A 26,802-nucleotide genomic window follows, 5' to 3' on the forward strand; every position below is an offset into this window, starting at 1 on the left:
AAGCTTGTAATTACTGCATGAAGTCTGAAACCTAAGGGTCATTCAATTAATAAGGTATTGCCTTCACCAAGCACCCATTATTGACAGTTTGCTGCTCGTTAATGTCAGACAATCAATTGCAGATTCATCTCTGCTTTTAGCTCCGTGGATTGATAGCACAGTCAACAATTATGCAAGTAAAAGGTTGTGTCAGATTTTATGTATGGTTATTTTGATATGAAGAGTCTTTGTGTTTGACAAAATGTTTGAAGATGAATGCATGCTTTTAGTGAACTTAGGGCCGGAATCTTACAGTGGTACCACAACCACTGTCTTGCCAGCCTGTGGAAACTGCTGTAATACAGACTCATGGAGAGGAATGAAAGAAATATGCAAGAAGTTATCAGAGAAAACAAAGAATTTCAATCCTCTATGAGAGATTTTATGGCAGAAATGGCTTGCATCTTAAGAGAGATGAATCAACGATGGAATGTTGGTATATTTAATCAGGTTTTTGCAGAAGGAAGTTACCCAGCTAACGGCAGGGTTTCAAGCAACCCACTCAAGGACATTCAAAGCCAATTTGTTACGAAGAGAAGAGGCATGCATCGTTGAGGGAGAACAACCTATACACCTGCGACAACAGGATGAAGTGGTAAGACACCATGCTGAATATATTGCCCTGGATCTTGCCATCTGTCATGACATGTCTTTTGAGGAGTATTATGATATGAAAATAAGAAATGCTTGGAAGAGGAGAAGATGCAGAGAACAAGAGCCATCTTTTGAAAGAAGAGGAGCCCAAGATGGTGGAACATGAAATAGTGAAGGATACATTGAAGCTAGTATCACAAGAGGAGATAAAAAAGTACAAAGAGCTAGAAGACACCATGGATGAAGAACAAGAGGAACCTTATATCTAAGTTGAAGGTAAAGATATTTCGATGGGGGAGGATGTTTTTGACTTTAGTTTTTAAATGATTGTATGTTCTAGCAAAGTAGTGAGGAAGTAAAGGAGGAAAAGGCATAATAATATAATATGTTGGAGTTGAAGAGCCCAAGATGGAAGATGTATCCAACAATTTTCCATCTTTGGAATTTCCTTATAACGAGTCGTTGATTGATTTGTAGAGGAGCATGGATGATGGATATGCGGCTGAGAAGAACTCCTTGGTTAACCCAAAGTTGGGAGTTTTGAATCAGAGAAAAGGAGGCGTAATGTATGACCATTTGTTGCTTCCTATGTTACTGCAAAACTTTTGTCACCATGGAAAGCTAGCCAACAGGGCTGACAGAGTAAGAGACACAACTTGTGTATAGAGGATAGAGGCAGCAGTGTTACTTTGGAATTCTCCATTAGGGTATGTTTTGCATTCTGACCACATCATGAAAGATCGATGCCCACAATCTATTAATCACTCATGGGAGCCAAGTATGACAATTGGAGACAAGATCATTGGTGATGGTGTAATGGAGGTAGTCACCTTGGAGTGTTTGATGCTGGATTATGATAAGCAAGATAATTTTCATTTTGATATTGAAGAAATTATAACTAAGCATGGTTTGGTATTCTGCAGGATGTGACATTCCATGATGGTCTGACTGTTCCTATTCAAAAGACACAAGATATGTTAAGATTTTTATATCATGGATTTAAAGAGAATTGAAACAATTTTGGGTTTGCAATGGCTACATTCTCTTGAAGAATTAATTATGGAGACTGAGAGTTTATCCTTATGAAAGATGCTTCATTATGATAATGCTTGGTTTGATAAACCTACTCAGCATCACTCTCCTAAGGTGGCCACCAAGTGAGACACTTGCAATGAATGGAAATCTTTTATGTTAGGGATAAGTGTGGACTGTGAAATATCAAATATATGAAGCAAAGGCCACTGCAGAAATGGTTTTCAGGTTTTATATCTGATATGCTGATTTCTATAGTCCCAGCTACTACAATTCATTGTTACCATATGAACAAGTGTTTTTCTCTCACATGTGGTTGCTGATTTTGAATGGTACCACGAGTGATGTGAGAGCATCTTGGGTTTGCATGGTGACTACTTTGGAGTTCATGGGAGGAGGCTCAGTAGTTGCTTTGGAGGGTGTTTGGACTGGTACTTGGTCAAAGAAGGATTGGAGCTCGGCATGGTCTAAGAATTTGGTTTCTGTTTCAGGCTGTATAACTAATTTTCCACAATGAATTAAAGGATGAAAATTTCAGAGATTGAAGAGGGCCTAGATTTCTACCTATGGTTTGAAGCTCGAGTTCTAATTCATTCGGAGCTAGGAGATATCGCAATTTTACTAAGACATAGATTTTGGGAATTTAATTGTTGTAGGAGGCTGACTTTGGCATTTAATTTATGTATTTGCATTTAATTTGTGTTTTGGGCCGACTTGTGGCTTAGATTGGTATAAGTAGGGGTTGTGGGGAAGTCTTTAGTCATAATTCATTCACTCAGAAGAGGAGTGGGTGTGGGAAGTAGCTGAAGAGCGAGTTTTCCTGAGTCTATGAACAGAGCGCCGAATGTGAGGTAGTTTACAGCAGGATTGTGATGGAGTTGTGAGTGTGTAGACAGAGCGCTGAATGTGAGGCAGTTTACACTTGGATGAAGTTGTCGCAGAGCTAGTAGCTGTGGCTTGGAAAATAAGGAGATAGCTTGGTGGGCTTGCAAGCACAAGTTGAGATCTTCCTTGTGGGTTTCTACTAGTCTGGATCTGGACTAGCTAGGGTTTGGGATTGGATCTTGAGGGATCTTGCAGAACTATTACTTGCTTTGTATTTGGCCATAACTGGGAAGGCCTTACAGCCCGGCACATTGCATGTAATCAGTTATATTTTATGAATGTATTATTATTATTTGGTATCAGATCTTGCATTGTTGCTTCTTGTTGTTGTGTTTCCGCTGTGTGGTTGTATTGCAGGGGGCTAGGACATCTCCTTTGGGGATTCTCCTGCCTTGCATTGCGTCAACGAGTATGCACTTTTTTTTTGTAAGTGGATTTTCTGCTACCGATCAGTTATTCCAAGCTAAATAGTGCTAATTAGTAACTGCTGTATCAATTTAATATTTCTGATGATTAGACTTTCAGACTTGATATTCCTTACAGCTGCATGCCCTTATAATATGTTGATGAGCTTCTGTTTCAGAAATGGTTAGATCAAGAAGGTTCTTTCAACAATCAAGCAGTTGAAGAAAAGATCTCACCAAGTGCTGTCAGCAGCAGATGAAGTTGGTTTTGAGAAGGATTTAGTTGACTGTCAGTAATTGACTCCAAGCCAGATCTTACGTTGGTATTGAAAGTTTTTTTAACAAAACAAGAGTGTATATCAGAATTTTGGGAATGCAGAAAGCTGCCCATCAAAAAATGTTGCAGATCAAGGAAAGAGAGGCCTTGTTAAAGGTCTGCTCACGTTTAGAGGATTTTGAGGTTATACTCCCAGGCATGGAGGATAAAAGGACAAATTACAAAAGACCCTTCGATGAAAAGTGCAAGTCACATCAATGGGCCCTTGGTCTACTGGTGAAGTTGAATGTCTCACAAAGAGCCCACCAGGGATCAAGTCTTGCTGAGTGCAAGGCTCCAACATCATAAGGGATGAGGCCGGGATCGTTCCCCGGATGATTTTGATGGTGTGGATGCCCCTTAGTCCTTGGCTCTAAGCTGAAGAGGTTTCAGACACGAGTGGGCCCATATCAGGTTCCTAAATCGTTTAAGTGGTGACCTTCGCTGGTTGGTAGCGCGCAGGCCTTGTGCCTTTGTTGAGTTGCCTTGCAGGTTTGAACCCTCCATCAAAAAGAAGTGCAAGCCACAGTTATGAAGAACACACAACTTAATCATATTTTGAAAAGGTTAACATACCTGTGCAAAAAAAAACTGACCAAGGATTAATTCGAAAAAGAAAGAAAGTGTTGCAGAGTGTAAATGACTGAGAAATGATAGCTATTGCTTGTGGAATGAGGGTAGTCACATCCTGTTTTGGTACAGCGATATAGGCTCTTGAAAATGACTTTGAGACTGATTGGATTGATCCATAGTCAGCGCCCTTGACCTGCATCTTGGAAATGGAGACATGTCTCCAAGACCTTGCACTTGGGTGGAGACTTCGTGTCAAAGTCTCCTGACATCTTCAAGTCTCCTGTGTATCTCCAAAGGGAAAAGCATAGTAAAAAGTAATAAAAACAAAATATTTTATTTTTTATTTGTTTGCAGTGTGAGTTTTGAACTATTCGACTATCAACTCTCATGCACATCTCCAAAGGGAAAAGCATATTAAAAAGTAATGAAAACAAAATGCCCTATTTTTTATTTGTTTGCAGTGTGAGTTTTGAACTATTTGACTACATGAGACAACAATAAATGAGTAAATGACATTACTATTACTATTAGCAATTTGAATTTCAGATATGAATTTTTGATTCAATGGTTTTAATGTTCATGCTAAAAACTTTCCATTGCTCTTGTTTTCAAAGCTCTATGTTATGATGTTTCTTGGAAATAATTAAAAAAATAAAAATAAAATTGTCATCTTTAAGTACCCCCATCTCTCATGTTGATGTATAGCATCAGTAGAAGTAACGATAAAACTATGTTATGTGAATTCTGTTCATTAGACGTATGCTTACATATATGTATAAATGTCGTAACATATGTTTGGATGATTATCATTATTGACAGACATTGTAATGGCAGACATTGTAATATGAATATCATCGGCAGACATTGAAATGTCTATGTTATCGACAAACATGATAAAGTGTATTATTGGGGGTCTTGTGTTTACTGCCGATCTCATAATTCATTGTATTGCTGTTTGTCTTAACTAAACTGTTGATTAGTTATGCCTCCGTAGAGTCATGACTCTACGAGGGGCATGACCTTTCACACTTATAAATACAAATACAGATTGATGGGAAAGATAATCAATACAAGGCATTACAGTCCCAGCTTTCTGCACATTAATTTTGCAGGGGTCATGACCTTTCACACTTATAAATACAAGTGCAGATCGATGGAAAAGATAATCAATACAAGGCATTACAGTCTCAGTGATCTGCACATTAATTTTGCAGGATAAATTCTCACTACATATATGTATAAATGTCGTAACATATGTTTGGATGATTATCATTATCGGTAGACATTGTAATGGCAGACATTGTAATATGAATATCATCGGCAGACATTGAAATGTCTATGTTATTGACAAACATGATAAAGTGTATTATTGGGGGTCTCGTGTTTACTGCCGATCTCATAATTCATTGTATTGCTGTTTGTCTTAACTAAACTGTTGATTAGTTATGCCTCCGTAGAGTCATGACTCTACGAGGGGCATGACCTTTCACACTTATAAATACAAGTACAGATTGATGGGAAAGATAATCAATACAAGGCATTACAGTCCCAGCGATCTGCACATTAATTTTGCAGGGGTCATGACCTTTCACACTTATAAATACAAGTGCAGATCGATGGGAAAGATAATCAATACAAGGCATTACAGTCTCAGCGATCTGCACATTAATTTTGCAGGATAAATTCTCAACATTCTCCTCTGCGATCTTCATTGAAAGACAATCAGCATATTCCTTCTACAATACGTGTTATCAGCAATATTCATTGGAAGGTACTCTGCATCTCAGCAATTCAAGAACATTCACCATTTGAAGAACAATTCTGTTCTGCAGTTATTCAAGTAAGAATATCTACTAGCTTATATATACCTATATATATATTATGCCGAGAGTAATCGTTCTCGAGGCGCCTATTTTCATTTAATCCCAAGGTTATTTAAATCACAGTTGGGATTTATGAAAATGAAAATAGGCGCCTCGAGAACGATTACTCTCGGCGTAATATATATATATATAGGTATATATAAGCTAGTGGCAGTCGCGGCGCAAAAGGAAAAGTATTTTTTAGTTTTTCTATTTTTGATAAGGTTAGTATTGATTTTTTTATTTCTTTTTAAATATAGTTGTATAAACTTACTATAAAATAGTAGTAGTATAAATGTAGTATAAAGTTATTCAACATTTTATTTTTTAATTCTTATCACTTTAATTCAGTTTTATTTTAAGGATATTGTTAGGTAAATTGTTATATTGAAGAGTACAGTTAGGGTTAGGGTTAGGATTTTAATTAGAGTTAGGGTTAGGGTTAGGGTTACAATTAGAGGTAGAGTTAGGATTACGATTAGAGTTACAATTAGAGTTAGGGTTAGGGTTAGGGCTAGGGCAAGGGCTATTTTTAGGATTATGACTATTCTTAGGATTAGAGTTAGGGTTAGGTTTAGAATTAGAGTGTGATAGTGTTAGGGTTAGCGTTAGGGTAAGGACAATGGTAAAATTAGGGTTTAGGTTGCTATTATTGTTAGGATTAGGGTTAGAATTAGAGTTAGGGTTGAGGTAGAGTTAGAATTAGAGTTAAAATAAGGGTTAGGGTTTTAGTGAAGATTAAAGTAAGGGTTAAGGTTTGGGTTAGAGTTTTGAATTGGGGTTAAGGTTAGAGTTAGGGTTAGGGTTTTAGTGAAGATTAAAGTAAGGGTTAAGGTTAGGGTTAGAGTTTTGAGTTGGGGTTAAGGATAGAGTTAGGGTTAGGGTTTTAGTCAAGATTAAACTAAGGGATACAGTTAGGATTAGAGTCTAATTATGCTAGAGTTAGAGTTAGGGTTAGAGTTATGGGTATGGTTGGGGTAAGGTTTAGGGTTAGTGTAAGGGTTAGAATTAGAGTTAGGGTCAGGGTTAGAGATAGGTGTATAGAAAGGGTTAGGGTTAGGGTTAGCTTTAGGGTTAAAATAATTGTTAGGGTTAGAGTTAAAGTCCAATTATGGTAGAATTAGATTTAGGCCTACAATTAGAGGTAGGGGTAGGGTTACAGTCATGGTTAGGGTTAGGGTTGGAGTTAAAATAATTGTTAGGGTTAAAGTCTAATTATGGTAGAGTTAGATTTAAGGCTATAATTAGAGGTAGGGGTAGGGTTATAGTCAAGGTTAGGGTTAGGGTTAGAGATAGAGAAAGGGTTAGGCATAAGGTTATTGTTAGGGTTATGTTTATATAGAGATAGTGTTATATATAGAGGTAGCATCAGGGTCAAGGTTAGCGTAAGGGTTTGAGTTAGGGTCAAGGTTAGAGTTAGGGTTAGGATTAGGGTTAAAGTCTAAATATGGTAGAGTTAGATTTACAGTTAGAGGTAGGGGTCGGAGTAGGGTTAAGGTTAGTGATAGGATTAGAGTTAGGGTTAAGGTTAGGATTAGAGTTAGGGTTGGGGTTAGGGTTATAGATAGGGGTAGAGAAAGGGTTAGTATTAGGGTTAGGGTTATGGTCGAAGATAGGGTCAAGTTAAGGGTTAGAGCATGAGTTTGACTTAGGGTTAGAGTTAGGGTTATCGTTAGAGTTAGGGTTATAGTTAGAGATAGAGTTACAATTAGAGTTTGGGTTAGAATTACAATTAGGGTTAGGGTTAGAGTTACAAATAGATTTAATATTACGAGTAGGGTTTGAATTAGGGTTAATGTTAGAGTTAGGGTTAAGGTTAGAGTTTTGAGTCAAGTTTAAGGATAGATTTAGGGTTAGAGGTAGGGTTAATATTAAAGTAAAATTATGGTAGAGTTAGATTCATAGTTAGAGTTAGGGGTACGATAGGGTTATGGTTATGATTATGGGTGGAGTTAGACAAAGGGGTAGAGAAAGGGTTAGATTATGGGTTATGGTTAGGGTTAGGTTTATATATTGAGTTAGCGATATATATAGAGTTACATCAGGGTTAAGGTTAAGGTATGGGTTTGAGTCAGGGTTACAATTTCAGTCAGCATAAAGTTAGGGTTAGGGTTAGGGTTATATTATAATTATGATAGAGTTATATTTAGAGTTAGAGTTAGGGGTAGGGGTAGGGTTAGGGGTAGGGTTAGGGTTAGGGTTAGAGATAAGGTTAAGGTTAAGGTTAGGTTTAAGTTTATGGTTAGAATATGAGTTAGCATTAGAGTCAAAATTAGAGTTAGGATTAGGTTAGGCGAAAAGTAGGACAATGGTTAAAGGTACAATTAATGTTAGTGTTAGAGGTAGGGGTAGGGGTAGGGGTAGGGGTAGGGGTAGGGTTAGGGTTAGAGTTAAAGATATGGGTAGAGAAAGGGTTAGGGTCAGGGTAAGGGTCAGGGTTAGGGTTAAAATATGAGTTAGGGTTAAATTCTAAGTTACAATTAGGCTTATAGTTTGAGTTACGAGTAGACAAAGCATTAGAATTATGGTTAGGATTAGGGTTAGGGGAAAAGTAGGACCATGGTTAGAATTACGGTTGTTGTTATGTTTAAAGTTACATTTAGGAGGGCAGCTTGTTCTCCTTACACATGCCTCTTACCATAATAGAGCAATATAAGGATTACAATGTTCCTTATGTAGTTTTATAACTTTATTAGTTGCATTTATAAATAGACAATTGATTAATGTTAATTATGCTTAGCATGAATAGTGTACAATGAAGGACTACTAAATGTTATTGAGGTAATGATTGCACTTGAAATGAGTATAAAATGAATATTATGCTTTAGAGTGGATTAATAGTTAGAAATAAAACATCAATCTTACACATAATTTAATGATCAACATATCAATGATATATCTCATGTTAAAGCTTTAATAATACAAACACAAAGGTAAAGGAAAAAGATTTGAAATATTTGCAAGTATAGTTGAGAAGAATTTGAGCTAAGAAGTTAAATCGTTTATTTATTCTTTCGATACATAGATGAAAGGAGAACAACATCTCCTAGTACAATTCTCTAGATAAAGTAATAAGTGAAATACTAAAAATTGTGAAATCATCATATGGACCATGTGTATAGTTCTCCATAATGATGTAAGTACATCACATATTCTTCAGAGATTAAAATTGTATTACGACCTTTGTTCGTAATATGATCATCATAGACCTCTTTCATCATGGATGGAAATGCATCTACTTTTACAGATGTGTTGCGTACATATTTGGCAACATCTTATATCTCCATTATCTCTATCTCTTGTACATGATCAATAGATAAAGCTGCATTCTCAAGTGCTTTTACCATAGTTGTACAACACTGTTTAATTATTCGTGCACACTTCTGAAACTCTGTCTCATAAAAATGATTTGACTCTACTGAAGAAGTGGGGCTCATGTCGACAATGCTTGATTGTCTATCAGAGGCTTCCATGCCTAAAAAAAATCATGGAAAACAATTTAGAAAGCATTATCACCAATTTAAAAAAATAGAACAAATGTATACTTAATGAGAGGGATAAATATTTTATATCAATAATGGTCTTGAAAAAATAGAAAGGTTCACTTAGTACAATCAATTGTGGAGAAAATGAATATAAAACCAAATTGTATTAAAATTTGTAATGAAACTTTCGGTATTGAAACATGGTAATATTATGACCATTCATGGATAGTGAAGAATAGACAAACATAGATTTCAAATATTGAGTAGCAATGTATTGGTTGAAAGTAATGAAGCAAAAACATTATGATTTATTTCAATTCAAGAATGCCTTTATAATTTGAATTAATATTATAACCTTAATTTGTGGACCCAATTGATGATCATAGTTAAATTTACAAATTAGAGAATTAGTATAATAAAATTTCAGCCTAATGGTACTTGCAAGCATTAAAATGTGCGATGTAACGCCCCGCCAAGGGATCCAAAAGAATTAACCTAAAGTTTCACTAAGTTTGCTAAACATTTTTTTTTTTTTTAAAGTAAGAAAGTATGACATACACATCAAACAAATAGTAGCGGAAGCAATAACATGTAATCATCGACAAACATACATTGCAAGTTACATTTCTTAAAGATTCCAAGACGTTGAGTCACGTTTAAATTTAATTAATTCTAAGTCTAACAACTAACACATACATATAAAAGAATAATCAGAAACTCCAATGTCCATAATATACATTTGTTCCGAATGCTCCTTGGCCAATTAATTCGGAATGCTCATTCATCCACTGTACATGTCACAGGGTATGAAAGGCTTAAAAGAATATACATATGTAAAGATCAAGATACAACATCCTCAAATCCATGATACAAAGTACAGTAAAAATATATGAAACTATTCACCATACATGATACATCCATACATCCATAATGATAAAACATCTATCATAAAATCTAACCATCCATCATACTAATCCAAGAACATAGTGTAGATAATTGCCAATCACGAAAACTCCAGCCACGGTGACCACGGAACGGATCTCAATGGTAAGAGTAAAAGCACTACCACCCGACCGCGTGGAACCTAAATGGTCCACTCCCACCGCGCTGAGGAGATAGTCTCAAGTCTCAAATAGGATAACAAAACCTATAATCATAAATACTCTCTAAGTCCAGGAAATCCTATAAGTATGCTAACTCAAGAGTTCCTAAAAAGATCGACATCTAAATCCCAGAGGTACCACAAGACACGTAGGAAACCTAATATGCAAGCGGGAAAGTGTCATCGCAAAAGTCATGTAGAAGTTACCCGAGCAATCCCTTAGGAATCCCGGGTCCCTACTGATCCTGCGCCCACTAGTATCCTCTCGTACTGACGAGGCATACTATGGAATGCAAGGTCGTAACCAAGCGTCCTCTCTACCCCATCCTAGTCTGTACTAGCACTCATGGCATGGGAGAGAACATACAATTATCTTGTTAGGTTCATTTTCTCTCATTTAGTGTAAATGTTTTCACTTATTAAAAACGACTTACAATGGGTTTCTCAAGGCAGCCTCTTAGGGCTCCGACCCCCATTGCAAGCCACTTCCCGACTCTACACATAGATAACCTACCCTAGCTCATGAACTCATAAATCAAAGAATCATAATAAAACCATCTCAGTCCTATACGAGCAACTGAAAATATCATAAAAAGATAATCCACAAAATATATCAGTTCTTCATGAGCAACAGATAACATCAAATAGTAATCATGTAATCACGACAGTTCTCTATCAGCAACTGAAGGCATCAATGATAAGTCACAAAATCCAATGGTTCTCTAATGAGCAACCAGAAAGTAATACAAGTATAACTGATCGAGACTCAGAAATGGTTATCAAATATAACTGATTGAGACTCAAAAATGGTTAAGTTAGGTATTCTCAAATACATACACCTCAGCTTCACACAAGGAAACTGGAAGCAATAACAAACAGTAAACACAATCATGTCATAGAGCACTTCATCACATTACCATGGTCGGGTTAAGAAAGATCGAGACTAATTCATCATGACGTCACATTCACAACCCCGAGCCTCTGGTAACAACCTGAACTGGTCAACGCTAAACCAACCCCAAAACATTCAAAGTACAAAGACAACATCAAAGTCTCAGAGATTGGATCTGAAAATATATTATTTGAGTTAAGGTAAGGTTTATGTTTCAGTTTAATGTCGAATTCAAGTAACAAAGTTTTCATATTTACCCCCTTTACGATAAACCCTTTCTATAATAACTTTCATTAAGTCAATCTTCCAAATCTACTATCTAATCAGATAGTATTCATTATTAATTAACTTTAATTAAACTAATTTTAGTTAAAGTAATCAATAATCATTTGATCTAATTACTTATTTTAATCTATCCATTAATTGTTAAATTATTAATATTTAACCAAAATTATCAATAATTTAATATTTACCATTTATGTGAAATACATTTAATATTTATTATTTAAGTATTAATAAAATAAAACTTTTATTAAATAAAAATATATAATAATTTTATTAATTAAAAATTTTAATTAATAATAAAAATCGTTTTTTTTAAATAATATATATATTAAAAAAAATAAATAAATTTACAAACTATATATATATATATATTTTTTAAAAAATAATAATAAAAAAAATAAAAATCAAACTTTTTAATATAAAACCGCCGGCTTAAATAAGCCGACGGCTTGCCGCAGTCCTGCGGACGCAGGGCCTGCGGCAGCAGGTACGTCGTACCTGCTGTCGCAGTACCTGCGACGCAGGTCTGTCGGCTGAGCCGACCGTGGGGGGTGGGCACGGGGTAATTCCCTCCCCCCCCACAAACTTATAAAAATTATATTTTTTTTAATTTAATTTAATTTTTTTTTTAAAAAAAGGGGGTACAATCAAAATATATATAAACATTTTTAAACTATATATATATTAAAAATAATTAATTAATTAATTTTTTTTTTTTTTTTTATAATATATATATAAATATATGCCTTGAAAGATTGTTTCCTCCTCTATCTTGATATAGAAAATATAGTCATTCACCCAAACGTTTAATCTAGAATCTCGGTATTAAATTCAACCCTTCCCATTTAAATCTCATGTTTGAAGAAGTTTATAAACAAGTAACTGATAAATACCAATATCGTAATGTTTAAGTATTCTTCACAAGGAATTTCAGATTTACAAACCCCAGACACGAAGAAGACAGGAAAGGATAATTGCGTATTAAATCGATAATCGAAAACACCAGACCCTACCTGATTCTGATGCTATTATGCAATCTCCAGGAACTGTAAAAGAATTCGCTCCTCTCAATAACCTTCCTCTGGAAAACTTTCTTGGTATCAGCTTTCTGAAATTCGCTTCCAAAATTGTCTCCTCCAAAAATTCTCGTCCAACTTCGTATCTCACAAAAATGAACCCCCAAAGTTGTGATAAGCAAATTCTCTTCAATTCGGGGCACTAATTGTGCGTTTACCCGAGAAGACTCTTTGCACAACTCAGTTAACTCCAAATTAACTTTTATTATCTTTTCTAATTCTTTTGCATTCCACTTTCATGCACATTAAGTTGAATGATTAAATAACTTTATTTAAAATTTCACTTGACTTCTATTCTTAATTAATTTATTACTTTAAATCTTATGTGCACTTTTAAGAAATTAAAATAACATTATTAATTTTTATAATTTAATCTTTTAATTTAATTCTTATATTTAACTCATGTTTAGATCATGCGATCTAGAATTCTTAATAAATTAATATCTTTCAACTTTTTAATTTATTTTAGAATTTAATTGATAACATATTTAATTAATTTAAATAACAATAGTATTTAGCATTTATTTAAAATGAACTCCAAATATATTATTATTAAATTAAATAAATATTATCTTGTTCTAAATATATCTTGAACTTTAATTTCCAACTTTAATTCTTTTATTTAATTAATTAATTAATTAATTAAATATAAAGATATCATAATAATTCCTTATTAAATTAAATCATTAATTAGTCTTTTTAATTAGACTTAATTTATAGAAAAATACACCAAGGACTCATAAAGCAACATACGAAAACCCATCATAGAAAAATACATACCAAATCAAACAAAAGGGTTATAATCACGAAATTACATCATTTGATGCATTCGGAGGGCACTTAACTCAGATACTTGTCCTACTTATCAATTAGGACAGTTGGCTAAAGGGTTTAGGATTTGGACTTAAGAGTTTATCTCCCCTCTCTTACCATTGAGACAGTGCGATAAGGTACGCTCATCCTGACAATTCAGGGAAGTCGATACCCGGTACCTGCAACCTGCATAAAATCCACGCATGTACAAACACAATATTCTAAGCTAAACAGGCAATGGCAGGAAGTGGTGCATCGTGTAGATCCCGACTAGCAGGTGACTACGACTCCCTTCCTTAACCATATCAGAAACACCATACATAAATAAAACAACACGCACACCATACACATGCAGTATGGGGTAAGTATCCATAAGAGGCACATGAAATAATAAGCCATCTAACTAATCATCATCGATAACTAAAACCATTGAATAATCATCATACATGCACGAAATATAGAGTACCAAGTAATCTCATCATATAATAAACTGAGTGTAAACATCCTCTGATAATCTCTAAAATAATGATACTACTCATCAAATATAAATTGGCCTAAAAGAGTTTGGCAATCATATCATAAATGTAGCTCGAAAAATGTAAACTAGGGGCAGGCACTACATGCAAATAATAAGGTTGTCATGTTAGATTGAGCATATCAAATTATAGTTTTCATTAACTATGGAATATGAACTATCAATGTGCATAATAAGAATAACAACATAATAGTTGACGATGATGATCACATAATGTAGTAGAACAAATAAATCTTTATTATTAAATAATATGTTTCAAAACATCAATGATTTTCAACACTTCTTAGTCTACATTCTTCTACTTTTCTCTTTGAAAGTTGTTTCCCAGTTTTCATTTTCTCATAACGGTCGGATGTAAAGGGTGGCATTATCCTCAAACCTTCCAGTGACTTAACACGAGATATGCCCACAAATGTCAATCCTGCTCTTTCTCTTGGACCTATGTCAATTGTGGCTTTTGAAAGAGTTAGCCCTTGAGATTTGTGAATAGTCAACGCCCATGCCAACCTTAATGGTAGTTGGAAGGTCCTACCCCTCTGCAATGGTGCTATTGGTATTATGTTTGGATGGTGATCATCAAATGGTACTCCAGAGTAATTGTCAAATTCAACTGTAACATATGATGGTGGCTTAGGTGGAGCAGTTCTTGGTTTGTAGACAATATCTCTGATATATCCCAATGATCCATTCACAAGACCTGCTTCTATCCATAGATTTGTAGTCAACATTACTCTTGCATTGTTACTAATCAATAACTCTGTATCAAGTTCCTCACTTTATAAATCTTCATTTCCATTACCATTCCTTGACTTGTCTGCAAGGCTACGTGCAACTGGATGTCTTAAAGAATACAACATCCTCATGTTATGGTTACGAACATTGTCATTTGTAGAGAATAAATGCACTGCCTTATCAAAGTCATCATTGCTTGCAACATCTAATCTTATAGGTGTTCGTGTCATAAGCAAGTTCCAGTCATCTATTTGTGGATTCGCATCTCTCACATTTGTGAGAAGCTGACAAAATCTTTGCTGTTGGATATTTTCTCCATCTTGCCTAAATACTTTATCTAGTGTAACCACTGTTAAATACTTTATGTTGCGTTGTTTTTGTTTTGGTTTTTTGGTTTTTTGTTATTGTTAATATTTTTTATTTTTTATTTTTAATTTTTTAATTTTTAAATTTTAAATTTTAAATTTTAAATTTAAAATAAAATTTTTTTTCCAAATTTTTAAAAATTATTTTCGTGTAATTTTTTTCATATTTTAAGAAAGAATATATGTAATTTTTTAAAAATATGCAATTTTAAAAGAAAAGCATTATCATATGGTAATGCTAATTTTTTTTTTTTTTCAAACAATTATTTATTTAAAATAATAAATGTTGATTTATTAAAATTTATAGGAGCCTATTTTTTCGGACCCTATTATTTCGAGCTCCATTTGGCTTCCTTTTATTTTTGCCAACTATTATTTCGAGAATATTTTTTATTCTTTTTTATGTTGGCCACCTATTATTCGGGAATGTTTTTTATTTAAAATTAAAGTTTGTAACTGCTCCATTTTCTTTTTTATTGATAAGGAATCTTGGCATATTCCTGTGCTGGGCATTTGTGCTGCCATTGTATAGAACGCCTCTCAGCGTAATTATTATTCATATCTCCTATAATAGTTTTGTCTATCAGAGATCATTAAAATCTAACATGGTATCAGAGCCATTCTGATAAGAAAATCTATTAGTCAGAATTAAAATCTAAAGTCTCAGATTTATAAAAGTTAAATTATATTCTTAAATCAAAATGGTGAATCATGCAAGGCTAGAGGATAGGCTTGAGGGAGCATCAAATTTTTCATCATGGAAAATTCAAGTCAAGGTAATCTTAAGAGAAATGGAATTAGAGGAGTATATAGAAACAAAAATTATCCATGCCTGAAAATGATTCAGAGAAAGTAACTTGGAAAAGACACAATAACAAAGCAATGAAAATTATAATAGATTATGTAAAAGATCATATTCTTCCATCCATATCCAATCTCAAGACTGCGTTTGAAATGTTCTCTACTATTAAAGATACATTTGAAATCAACAATACTAGTAGATTATTAACTCTAAAATAAGATCTATTATATATAAAGATGAAAAATGGAGAATCTATTACATCCTATTTTTTAAGGATTTCTGAATTAAAAGATCAACTTGCAATAATGGAAAATCAAGTTGATGACAAATAACTTAGCATGATAGCATTAAGAGGACTTCCTCTATCTTGGGAAACATTTATTCGAGGCCTAAGCTCTTGACCCGAGCATCCTAAACTTGAAATACTAAAAAATGAATGCACATAAGAAGAATCAAGATTAGTCTCAAGAGGACTAAGTATAAATCAAGAGGGAGACATTCAAGCTCTTAATGCAAATTCAAACAAGAAAAGAAAATTCAAACATAATAAGAGGAAAACTGACAAATCATATAAGAAATGTGATTGGTCCAAAGTTAGATGTTTCAAATGTGATAAAATTTGTCACTTTCATAACTTTTGTCCTGAAAGGAAGAGAATTCAAGGAGTCTTAGCAGAAATCAAAGGAGAGGAAGTAGAGAAAGAAGAAAAAGAAAACTATGTTTTTTACTTAGCCCTTTCAAGTGAATAAAACTCAAACAACAACACTTGGATCATAGACAGTGGACCATCTCAACACATCACTGGTTTTAGAGACAAATTTGAGACTTTCTCAGAACACTCCTCAGAAGAAGTTACCATTGGAGATAAGTCCACTCATCCTATCAAAGGCATTGATTCTTGTTCAATTTACCTAAATTCAGGAATTACTCTCCAACTCAAAAATGTTTTATATGTACCTGGAATAAAAAGAAACCTTTTCTCTATTTTTGGTCTTGTTGATCAAGGATTCAGAATCACTTTCCAAGAGGACAAAGTTCTATCTTGGCCAAATAGTTCTAATATCAAGAAGGCTATTTCCATTGGATTTAGAGATGGAAGTCTATATAAACTTTGTAATAATCAAAACCTAGCTCTAAGTCATGAAACATCAAATTCAACTGAAATTTGGCATAGGAGGCTAGGTCACATTCACTATCGTACATTATCATTTATAGGAAAAATTGTAAAAGGTTTACCTAGTGTCAAAATTGATCACTTAAGCATTTGCAAAGGATGTGCCCTAGGTAAAAACACAAAGCAACCATTTCCTAGAAGTGTTCACTAATCAAAATCTATCCTTGAACTGATTCACACTGACCTTTGCGGCCCTGTGTCTGTACCTTCTCTTAATGGGTGCCTCTTTTATGTAATTTTTATTGATGATTACTCTAGAAGAACTTGGATCTACTTTCTAAAACATAATGAATCAGCTGAAGTATTATCAAAATTCAAAGAGTTCAAAGCCCTAGTTGAAAATCAGTCAGGACAGAAAATAAAAATACTAAGGTTAGACAATGGAGGTGAATACATCTCCGAAATTTTTAAAAACTTTTGCATTGCTGTTGGGATTAAGAGAGAGTTTTCTGTACTATATAATCCTCAACAGAATGGAGTTGCAGAACATAAAAATAGATCAATTGTTGAATCAGCCAGAGCAATGATGTATGATCAAAACCTTCATACCTCTTTCTAGGTTGAAGCATCTAACACTGCAGTCTACATTCAAAATAGATGTCCACACTCAATATTAGAGAACACCACTCCTGAAGAAGTATTTACAGGTATTAAACCAGATCTAAGTCATCTAAGAATATTTGGTTGTCCTATTTATATCCACATTCCTAAAGAGAAAAGAACAAAACTAGAACTATCTGGAAAGAAGGGGATACTCATTAGATACAGTGAAACGACCGAAGGCAACAAGGTCTTTATTCCAGGTCAAAGAACAATTGAGATAAGTAGAGATGTGAAATTTGAAGAAGATATCGCCTTTAATATTTCTAGAAACAATGATGAATCTATTACTTAATCTATTCTTGAAGTAGATGAAAATCACGAAGCAAAAATGTAGAGGGAGAATGATATTGAACCATCCTCTACCACTACTTCTAATCATGAAGATTCTGAAAATATCAACAATAAAAAGAAGCCACTTTGGGCTAGGAAAATGATAGAAAAAAATCAGATTGAACCTAATGAAGTAATTCAAGAAAGTAAAAGAACAAGAAATCAGTCATGTTATGTTGCATTATTAACTGAACTTATAAAAACAAAACTTTCAAATGTTAAAGAAGCACTATCAAGTCAATCTTGGAAAGAAGCAATGATTGAAGAATATAATTTCATACTAAAAAATGATGTATGGGATGTTGTACCAAGGCTAAAAACAAATCATTTGTTTCTTCTTAATGGTTGTTTAAAATTAAACATACATTTGATGGTAGCATTGAAAAGTACAAAGCCAAATTTGAAGCATGGGGTTTTTTACAGAAAGAAGGCATCGATTATGAAGAAACTTTTGCACTAGTTGCTAGATACACTTCAGTTAGAATCATCCAAAGGATGGAAAGTTCATCAAATGAATGTTAAAACAATATTTCTAAATGGCAAAATTGAAGAAGTTTATAATTTATATCGAGCAACCAGCAGGATTCTACACTCATGACAGCAAAACTCATGTTTGTAAATTAAAGAAAGCTCTGTATGGTTTCAAATAGGCTCCTAGAGCATGGCATGAAAGGATAGACAACTATCTAATGAAGTTAGGATATTCTAAAAATGAAGCTAACCCTAACTTATACTTCAAAATAAATGTTGATGATATGATTATTCTTGTGTTATATGTTGACTAAAGAACATCTCATAAAGAAATGCAAACAAGAACTCACTGCAGAGTTTGGTATGAAGGATTTAGGTCTTCTACATTACTTCCTTGGATTAGAAGTCTGGCAAAAGGTTAACTACATTTTTCTGAATCAAGAAAAATATATAGTCGATATTCTAACAAAATTTGGAATGATGAAATGTAAACCAACTTCTACTCCTATGGAAGTCAATCTACACAAGTTGAAGGATGATATGATCAAATCGGAACCTACAAATTCTATGTACTACAAGAAGATCATTGGATCTTTAATGTATTTGGTGAATACTCGTCCTCACATATGTTATGCAGCTAACACCTTGAGTCAGTTCATGTGTGCACCAAAGAAGATACATCTACATTTTGAGATATCTTAAAGGTACTATTGTCATGGGAATCAAATATGATCAAGTTAACATCAACTTTCATGGATATTCTGATTCTGATTGGGCAAACAGTCCTACTGAATGTAAGAGTACTTTTGGATGTTGCTTCAGTCTAGGATCTAGAATGTTTTCTTGGTTCAGTAGAAAACAATCTTTAGTTGCATTAAGTTCTATCGAAGCAGAATACATTGCCTCTTCCTTGGGTGCTACAAAAGCTGTATGGCTATGGACATTGTTAGTAGATTTGTTCAAAAGACCCTTGAAGCCCACTGTGATTCATTGTGATAATCAAAGTTGCATCAAGCTTTCAGCTAATCCAGTTTTTCACAATCGTTCCAAACATATTAAAATTCCTTACCACTACATTAGAGATATGGTGGATCGAGGAGTCATTCAATTGGAGTACATCAATACTAATGAGCAAAAAACAAATATCTTCACTAAGCCTCTTGCTAAAGTAAAGTTGGATTACTTCAGAAGAAAACTTGGTATGATTAAATTGTAAAATTGAATATTGAATTTAAGTTTTCAATTCATATGAGTTTATGCTTCTATTATTGTTTAGTTGCATCAGATATGTAATGAAAGGTGACGATCTTTCATGGACATATATATTCAGAAGGTAATCGTTTGTAAGGTGATGATCTTGCAAATGATAGGCCTATTATCATGTACATCTCTAGATATTGTTTTGGACAATTAGAGATCATTGATAATGAATCCATTATGATTACTTTAGATATTGTTTCGGAGAATTAGAGATCATAATATATGTTATGATAGTGTTCATAGCATGGCGATTTTAATTATTGGACTAGTCACTGTTTTAGAGTGTTAAAGATCAGATAATGTATTTAGATATTCTATTCTGAAGGTGTATTACTTCTCCCTTGCTAAGAGGGATTGTTGATGTATAGCATCAGTAGAAGTAAAGATAAAACTATGTTATGTGAATTCTATTCATCAGACATATGCTTATATATATGTATGTATGTATGTATGTATATGTTATGTGAATTCTGTTCATCAGACGTATGCTTTTATATATATATATATATATATATATATATATATATATATATATATATATGTCATAACATATGTTTGGATGATTATCATTATTGGTAGACATTGTAATATGAATATCATCGACAGACATTGAAATGTCTATGTTATCGACAACATGATAAAGTGTATTATCGGGGGTTTTGTGTTTACCGCCGATCTCATAATTCATTGTATTGCTCTTTGTCTTAACTAAACTGTTGATTAGTTATGCCTCCATGGGCATGACCTTTCACACTTATAAATTCAAGTGCAGATCGATGGGAAAGATAATCAATACAAGGCATTACAGTCCCAGTGATCTGCACATTAATTTTGCAGGATAAATTCTAAGCATTCTCCTCTGCGATCTTCATTGAAAGACAATCAGCATATTCCTTCTACAGTACGTGTTATCAGCAATATTCATTGGAAGGTATTCTGCATCTCAGCAATTTAGGAACATTCACCATTTGAAGAACAATTCTGTTCTGCAGTTATTCAAGTAAGAATATCTATTATTATTCATATCTATTGTCATAGTTTTGTCTATTAGAGATCACTAAAATCTAACATCTCATTTTTGAAAAATAGCTGTACTAGTATTGATACTAGTCTCTGAAACCTCCAAGTCACTCTGTATCCAGGTGACCTTGGAGTTATCTGATGATCAATGATGATGGTACTCAGTGGTAGAGAATTTGCTATGTTACCCCAAGTTTTCGGGACGAGGGGACGGGGAAATGGGTTTCCAGGACGGTTTTTTTTGGCCAGAACAGGGGACGACAGGGGACGGCTATATATATATATATAAATTTAAATTTTTTTTTTTTCAAATATATTCATCACAACAACATGGTTCAAAATTATCAATTCCATTCATCAAATAATGATTCATCAATGATCATAGAGCATAGCAATCAGCATTAATCGAATCATCATTTTCAATCATCATCTAAGTACTTAAAATATCATTAGTACATAATGAAATGAATCAAATAAGAGAATGAAAAACATCAGCTCAATAAAATGGAAACATTGAAAAGATAAAGACTCAAACTTTAAAGTTTTAAACTTTTAAAGTATCAACTATAGTCTATCAATGATCATATTGATATATAATCATTCCATCAATGTATCAACTATCAATGATCATATAATGTCAAGACAAAACACTCCAAAGTCAAAAACATCAAAGTCAAAATGAAAACAAAGATACTATGGCAGCTACCCTAAATCATCCATATCAAAGTCACTATCACTATCATCCCAAGCCTCAAAATGAAAACACACACACTGTGATAGCTGCCTCTAATCATTCATTTTATAATATATTTTATAAAAAAATTGAATTCCACAAGTCTGGGCCCGCAAATTACTGAAAATTTGGAAAATCATTTTTTTAATGGTTTTATTTAGTTTAATAAATTTTTAATAGGAAACTTTTTATGCAGTCCCCAGGACGTTAGGAAATGGAAAAACAGTCCCCAAAACGGTCAACGTGTTTCGGAAACTTGTTGACTGTTTTCGAAGTTTTGGGGACGCATTTCCTATTTTCTTCTCTAGGTGGGGACATCTGGGAAACATCCCCTGCCGTCCCCCCGTCCCCGAAACTGTCCCCGTTTCCGAAACTTCAGGTTTAGGGGTGGAAACGCGTCCCCGGGTAACATAGAGAATTTGTGAAGTTTCACTGAAAAGTGGTAGTTTCACAGGTGTGGCTGTGAATAGTGGTTGTGATATATATGACAACCAGATCCCTGCATCATACCCAAGAAAATGTTTTTATTCCATATGGGAATACCGGAATTCTGCACCTTAATTCGATTAAAACTGGCAACTTACTCCTTTTCCTTTAGTTTATTGTGTAATCATATCATCTAGAAGTGCAGAAGTTGCAGTCCTTATAGCTTTATTTTGACTTTCTTGTGTTATATTCATCACTTAATGAAAATTATTTCATATGTAGCCAGAAACTTGAAAATTAATATCACTGTAGATGAGAAAACTAATTTTAAAATAAAGTGATTTATTTTTCAGTTTTTAATAATGCCCAATTAAGGAATCGTTGTTTTGAATAGTTTTCTTAATCTTTTATTCTTTCATAAGCTGAAAATTCCTGATTACATCTGTTTCTTTAATGCTATTTTTCATAAGCCATGCAGTTAAAGCTCTTTGTGTGAATGTCACATGTCATTTTTTATATATGCAGGTGAAGGTGTGGGAGTGTCTGTATCTGCTCTTAAAGAGGATACACATGTATATGCAGTAGAGTATTGTGCTTATTCACATGCCCAAAGAAGCATCTTCAGCTGTACAACAGATGGATTCAATGCAGGAAAATTTGAAGTTTTGACAGAATCAGACCAATCAGGTATCAAGTATAAAGTATGGACTTCAAGAATCGAGAAGCTGTAACAGGATATCTTGATTGGCTGGTTGCAGATACCTGCTTACCAGACAGAATGAGCTGCAAAAATTGTATTTTGCAGTTCAGTTGGCTTCGTCTTAAGCAAGGAGGGATAAATATTCACTTTCAGAGCTTAATTAATAACTGGCTTCATTAGGCCTCCTTATCCTTATGATGCAAAAAGTGTTCCATGGTCTGAACCAGAGGCTTATCATTAATGGTAGCAAATTATTGAATATGAAACTTTATTTGCATGCGACGAATTGTATTGCAAACAAGAATAATATCCCACCATTATTTACTAACGGGCATTATTTTTGATACAATTTTCAAGCTCAAGCTATTGCCATTTTGGTCTCCATGATAACATGCAAGTTTTCAGGAATATGTTATGTTTTCTATGGTGCTTGTGCTTTATGTTGTTTTACTCAGAGGTTGAACTTATTTACAGGTAAAGGTTCTAGAATAGAGTTGCATATTATCATTCACACTTGTTTTTACATTAATAGTGGACTGAATGTGCACCATATGGACCTCTTAAAAGGAAAGTGAATTTGACTGATCAGTCATTTTTGTTCTTTTGGTTGATCTCAAATCTAGATGATAAACATTATTGTTGTGGTGTTTAAATGAGGGGTACATTAAGAAATGCTAAATATGTGGCAAGTCTTATAGCTTCTGTGAGGAAGAAACAATTCTGGAAAACTTGTGGTATTCTAAGGATTAGAGCTAAAAGACAATCGTTTTTGGAATATATAGAGTTTACTTGATTGTAGTGACACAACATTTGATGCAATCCATGTAGTACTGCATTGAAAATATTAAGCACATTAATGTGGCACAAGTTAACAGGTTTTTTTGTACGCGCAGTGTTAGTGCAAGTTTTGCCTATAAGATAATCTTTTTGGTATTCTGATCATCCACGTACAATTAACTTTCTTTCCTTCATTCATCTAGTGGCTATGTCTGAAACCTCAAGATGATAAGGCAAATGGGAATTTATTTGTTTCAAGTTACATCCCAAATTAGGATGGAGTCCATGTTGGGAACAGTTTAAATCTGTAGAGACATGTACTTTGCTTTGAGTTTGTTTTCTGATTGTTATATCATGGCCTTTTCACTTCATGGTAGGTAGCCAGAATTTTGGATGATCCTGTGTTGATGACGTCACTCCCATATAAATGGCATTTTGGGTTTCCAAGAGTATCAAATTATCTAGAGTTATTTATTGGGAGGTTAAGCTGTGTTATTTCAAGTCAATCTTCACTGGTCCATTTTTCATGAGAGGTGGTTCAAAGGGACCCATCCCTTGAGAGCACGAATGATCTATAGAACACTCTTTTGAGGTTTCTCGTCCCAGCACTACTTTAGTTCATACTATTTAATGCTCAATATTTATTTCATAGCTTACTATAGAGCTTCCTAGCTCATTTTCATAAGAAGTGTTCACAAATTTATCTAATTTTTCCAAGGGCTAGTTAAATCATTATGTTTATACTTCACTAATTCATTTTTAATGAGCATGGCCCACAGGAAACCATTTCCCATGGGCGTTCATAGTCAATTTGGCACACATGATCTAGGTGATGCCAAGAAGGGTGAAGCAATTTCAGGATATCATGTATTCCACACTACTATAGCTAAAATGCACTTAAACATTGAGTTTCCCACTACCAAGTGCATCTAGCTTGCTATCCCATTTGGAAAACATACGGCAAGTGTGATGCTGTATTTACCATAAGACTCTAAAGCTCATTGGTTTTTATCTTATGACACGATTGAATTGTGAGAATTAATCAGGATTTATTTGATTGTCATTAGCAGTTGATTTTTTTTTCCATTCGGAAAACATATAACAAGTGATGCTGTATAAATTGTCTACTATGAAACTCCATAGTTCATTGGTTTTTATGTTATGACACTAACGAGTTGTGAGGATTAATCAGGATTTGGTTGTCATGCACAATTGATTTATGTTCCCACTTGTGAGTGTTCATAAGAACTTGTTTCATGAGCACGAATGTTCTACGTAGCACTCATTGCATCCATGTGATATTTATGGGTGAAGCATTGATACTTTTAAGGTCACCCATCCCAGTAATACCCTGGTTCAATTTTTTTTAACCATGTAGTTTGCCCCTCAATCAAGCCCACTAAATTTGCTTATGCTATTTGCAAAACCTTTTATGGTACTTATATTCACAATGGTTCCACTCTGTTAACTAAGTGGTCCATGCACAGCTGCACAAGAACTGTGTTACATTTGGGATCAAGTTGGTACCTTGAGATCATAACTACCCATTCTACCCATATTGGAGTTTGGAAGGTTTCAAGTAAGGCTGTCATTGGCAGCTCTGTTAACTGAATTTATTTTTTGATGTTGATACTAAAAAAGTGAATTGGATGTGTTTGTTATCATCAATGAGTGGGGCTTGACAATCTGATCATGCGCTGTTGACGAACATAAACCATTGAAGATTTTCTTTTGAGATATTGTCTTGGTGCAGGTAAACTGGTCCCAAAAGACTTGACGCAGATGATAAACAGGTCAACCATTCTTTAGCTCTACTTGATTGTAATTTGTTTCATGAAAGACATTTATAGATATATTTTCTGAATCCTTGATCATGTTCATCAAGCAAAAGGCATTGCTTGGATGCTTAATCAACACAAGTATTGATTACTTCTAAAGGGGTTTGATCTGTCGTAAAGAGAGATTTTACTTTTTGGAGGACCTTAATGAGAGAAACTGGTCAAGGGATTTGTAGCACTACTTGATTGTAATCTGTTAAATTGAACAATTTTCCGGATATAATTTTTAAGTCCTAGATCGAGTTGATGCGCCTTCTGGACTGTTTTATGGTACTTAAATATCAATTTCTTCTTGTTTGTCATTGACACTTCTGTGGGGATGGACTATAATTGACCAGTTTAAATGACATTGTTTGAAGTAAAATAAGCATCCCTAAGGAGTGCTTCATTCGGGGCCTAGCTACTCACCTTGGACATTTGAGAACTTCTGGGATCGTGATGTGGGAATGGATGTTCTGACATCCTTGGTGCCTCCCTATGCCAGTATTTTTTATCACAAATAAAGATGTGGAGCTCGTTGCTACCAAGATCAAGGCTTCTTGAACAGAGTATATAGGAGAAAGGAATCAAATTTAGGTAGCCTTCTAGATGTACTTCAATCCATTTTCATGGTGTCAGAAACCACTCTCCCTTAACTGAATAAATTGGTCGTCTTATTGCCATCTGGATTTTACCATAAATTTTTATCTTGTATAAACTTGTTGAATATTAAATGCAACTGTTGAAATAACAAACATGTAGTTACAATTCTTGCAAATCTAATTCGGGATATCTTTAGTAATGCTCTTCCTGGCCTTTATTTTGGGGGAGAACTAAGAAAGTATCAAATAGACACTTATGATAAGATTCGCCCCTATTTCATATTTTAATAAGCATGGAATATAAAGAATTGGAAATGGTTAGTGATTCAAGATGCTACGATATATTTTTTTATGTTGGTTCCTGGAGCCTGCTTGGGTGGAAGGTGTTGGTGCAAAGTTGCAGACCTTCTTCGAAAGATGGCCATACTATTGCTTCCCTTGAAATGGAGTTGGACATTAGAATTGCTTGGTTCTGAATTGGTAATCAATGTGAAGATGAGCAGTTGGGAAGCAACAGTCATACACCAGGTTGCCTTTAAATTTATTATTTCCATTCTGAATAGCCTTTGAAATTGATAATGGATTCTTTGAATTCTATTTCATAAAATAACAGCGCTTGTTTCCCTTTGTTTTCTTCACTTTTGTGGAAGTTAACTGTGCTCTTGATATCATGAACTGCTATGTTAGGGAATCCACTACATTTTGTTTGTTCCAGACTAGTACTAGCAATTGAACATAGATATGCAGGAAATGAGTTTTACAATAACAGTGGTAAAGAGGAAGCTACCAAAAATATTTGGCCACCACTGTTGATATGGATCTTTCATGAATTGAATTAAATGATTGTTATTGAAGAGAATTATAATCTATGAAATAGAAAACTACTTTCTTAGACGCCGCAGCTGCTGACACAAACCCTCAAAACCTTCCTGTGTGTCCACTAGATGCTTATGTTGATCTCCTCTGGTTGTGAATTAGACGTAGCGCTCAATCTTCAGAGGTTGCAAAATATTAAAAATGAGATCATTGTAGCATGTCTTTCAAAGTGGAAGTGGACATCATTGGCTTGTCTTCATGCTCACACTCAACTCAATATT

The 26,802-nt window shown here is 34.1% G+C and overlaps 1 protein-coding gene across 1 annotated transcript in view; it reads left to right on the forward strand.

The window, feature by feature from the left end:
* The window catches only part of LOC149552113 (uncharacterized), a 51,488-nt gene extending 28,607 nt beyond the window's left edge, over nt 1–22,881 (forward strand). Inside the window, exon 4 of the mRNA XM_089787587.1 lies at nt 22,335–22,881. Coding sequence (XP_089643713.1) covers nt 22,335–22,540 — 206 coding nt within the window. The 3' untranslated portion in view covers nt 22,541–22,881. The remainder of the gene's footprint in view (nt 1–22,334) is intronic.
* Nucleotides 22,882–26,802: the final 3,921 nt, after the last annotated feature.

This window comes from Cupressus sempervirens, chromosome 6, assembly GCF_028749045.1.
Source record: "Cupressus sempervirens isolate cs-2001-9-10 chromosome 6, ASM2874904v1, whole genome shotgun sequence".
Classification (NCBI taxonomy): domain Eukaryota; kingdom Viridiplantae; phylum Streptophyta; class Pinopsida; order Cupressales; family Cupressaceae; genus Cupressus; species Cupressus sempervirens.